The sequence below is a fragment of the Tupaia chinensis genome, unplaced genomic scaffold, assembly GCF_000334495.1.
Source record: "Tupaia chinensis unplaced genomic scaffold, TupChi_1.0 Scaffold000217_1, whole genome shotgun sequence".
Taxonomy (NCBI): Eukaryota; Metazoa; Chordata; class Mammalia; order Scandentia; family Tupaiidae; genus Tupaia; species Tupaia belangeri.
The window spans coordinates 3,331,549-3,334,199 of record NW_006159692.1 but is presented as its reverse complement, the minus strand read 5'-3'; the positions used below and the strand labels follow the sequence as shown (position 1 = coordinate 3,334,199).

Genomic DNA, 2,651 nt, shown 5'->3' with positions numbered 1-2,651 from the left:
TTTTTGTTTTTTTTTTTTGTGAGAGGTTTTTGCTATAGGGCACGTGCATTCGCCAGAAAGACAAGAGAGAGACAGAGAGACAGAAAGTGAGAAATCACCCCCCCAGGGGAGATGGCCACATCACAATCCCTTCTCCTCCATTCTCCTCTCGGGATCTTGGCCATGCATGCACACGCACCCGGTGTTGAGTTTAAGCCCCTGGGTCCGGGATTTGAACCGCGGTCAACTACATGGGAGTTCAGCGACATAGCTATTATGCTAACTGCTAGTCTCAATGAATTCAAATTCTTAAACCACTCATTTTTTAAAAGTTAAGTCGAAACGAAACATGGCAGTTTTAAAAGCACACATGTAGGTAAAACTTTTGACGGGTTAGATAAAATAAATAATGGATCACTTACAGGTGTGGAGGCATTCCGTCACTGTAGTTGGCTTGATCAGATACCCTTTACAGATGTAGCAGGTAATGTAAGGATTGAAATCTTTCACCAAGTGTTTCCTTTGGGTAGCCATTCGTGGTTAGCTAAGACTGGCTTTAATAGTTCAGGCAAGGAGGGGTACTATGTGGATGAAGTCTGATCCCAGGAGCTGGTGTGACGTCCCCAATATCCCAAGGCATGAGAACTAACATCCAGCCTTATCTTGAGATCGCTGATCATCACTCCTTTTGGTGGCTCTGCTTTCCCATATCTGTTTCCAAAATCATTTTTAAAGATAAGAGAAAAAGATGTCAAATTCCTCGTACTGTCTCAATATCATTACATCAACAACAAATGTTATGGTTTTAAAGTGGGTGAGTGGAACATATCACGTCCTTCACTGCACTTGCAAACCTGCTAAGACTGAATGCAGGATAGAGGCCAGTTCATCCAGTCCTGGGGCCCCAACTATCACCTCTGTGCTAATGACACTCAAAGCTATCAACTCCAGTTTGAGGACCTTACTTCTTCAGTAAGGCATTTTAACCATCTGCTTGACTGCTCCATTAGGAGTTCCTGCCAATACAAGTTAGAGGATTCAAAAGTGAAGTCATCATCCTCCCTGAAACCTGTTCTTTCCATTCTGTACCCCATAACCTGTCAGTAGTCAATCAGGTTGATGTTCTTTTCCATTCCATGCACAGCCACTCTGCTAGTACACTACCTTCCCACTGCCATCCAGCTTGTGTTCTGCTACCAGATTTATTTTATTCTACATTTCGGTCTTCTTCTCAAAGAGTGTCAATGTTTCCTCTTTACACACCAAAACATTTAACTTTCTCAGTCTATCACATAAGATCCTCGACAAGCTTTTACATACCCTTCGATGCCTTTCCTCAAGCAAACTCAATGGCTCCCTCCTCTCCCATGGTCCACTGAGGCGCTATGTCCCTATCCAACAAGCCCTTCCTGTCCTGTCTGCACCCTACTCATCCTTAAGACCCTTTTCCAATGCTACCCTCAGTGTAATCTCTCCCCAGTCCTTAATACACATTTCTCTCCTGTTACATTTTCCTTTTATTTTGACTTACAGTTACACCCAAGTTATTTTAGCACCTCCATTACTCCTCCCCCCTCCCCAATCTCAATAGAAATTGGTCACATTTAGCAAACATAACCCTGGCAATGTTACTTTCCTCCTCAAACCTAAATTTTGCAAGCCATAAAGTGAATATGAGAGTCCAGCCTCATAGGCTGATGAGGATTAGATGAGTTAATTACATAAAGTTAGCATGCAGTCCAAATGAAATAATTGCCATTAATATTTTAAAGAATTATTTAATTTATTTAATTTTACTTATTCATTCATTTATTTTAATTTGACCAGACACACACACACACACAGAGAGAGAGAGAGAGAGAGAGAGAGAGAGAGAGAATGCAAGCCACCAAGTCCAGGACTAGAACCGTGGTCGGCCAGGTGGAAGTGTCCAGCACCTTAACCACCACACCAACCCGCTGGTCCCCACTGTTACTAATATTTGAAGAAACGTTTGGCATAGTTGGCTCGTATACAAATAACGATACTTAACCAAAAAATGTTGTAAGAGTATCTTACAAACCATGTGTCCACTCAGAAAACAACATGAAAGAAAGTGCTCTTTTCCTAAGTTCATTCTGTAAACAGGAACCGTCTCCCTATTTCAGCTGTTAACTCATAGGCAAGCATAAAGCAACCGGAAAAGTAAACGGCATCATTCCATCAACACATGTGCAGGGAAAAGGTTCTGCGTGCAATCACCCTATCCGTTCGGGAAATCGTGTTCAGGGTGTAACAGTAAGAAAGCGTAATTAACAGGCAGGGAAATCAGGGTTCTGGCCCTTAGCCCTGCATGACCTTCAGCAAAGCGTAAAAAACTATGCAGGGTCTCAGCTTCCTCTTCCCTACCGACGTTGGAATGAACTGCCCTGCCTTTCCCACAGATTTGCCAGGCAGTTACAAAGTGAGAGAAAGTCCCTTGCAAGAGGAAATGCCCGGCCCGGACCTGGGTACGTGGTATTAAGATCGTCAGCCTTAGGAGCCCTGTCACCAAGACAGAGGCGGCAAGTCCCAGCAGCGACGGGGCGGGGGCGGAGGGAACTTTTCCGCGTCCTCCGGCAGGACCAGCCCGCACAGCCAAGCAGCTCGAGCGCCCGTCCGCCCCGCCCGGCAGGTGCGCGGGCCCGGGCCCC

At 45.0% G+C, this 2,651-nt stretch overlaps 1 protein-coding gene across 5 annotated transcripts in view; it reads right to left on the bottom strand.

The window, feature by feature from the left end:
- Positions 1–2,651, bottom strand: part of PCGF5 (polycomb group ring finger 5) — an 84,348-nt gene that overhangs the window by 57,567 nt on the left and 24,130 nt on the right. For 4 of the 5 annotated variants that reach the window (XR_003549284.1, XM_006147632.3, XM_006147634.3 and 1 more), the window contains one exon: positions 402–690. Coding sequence is in view for 4 of the 5 variants with exons in the window: in XM_006147632.3 (XP_006147694.1) it covers positions 402–513 (112 nt within the window). In the remaining variant the exon portion in view is untranslated. Of the gene's footprint in view, positions 1–401; positions 691–2,464; positions 2,607–2,651 lie in introns of those variants that run through there. The other variant, XM_006147633.3, reaches the window with a different exon arrangement.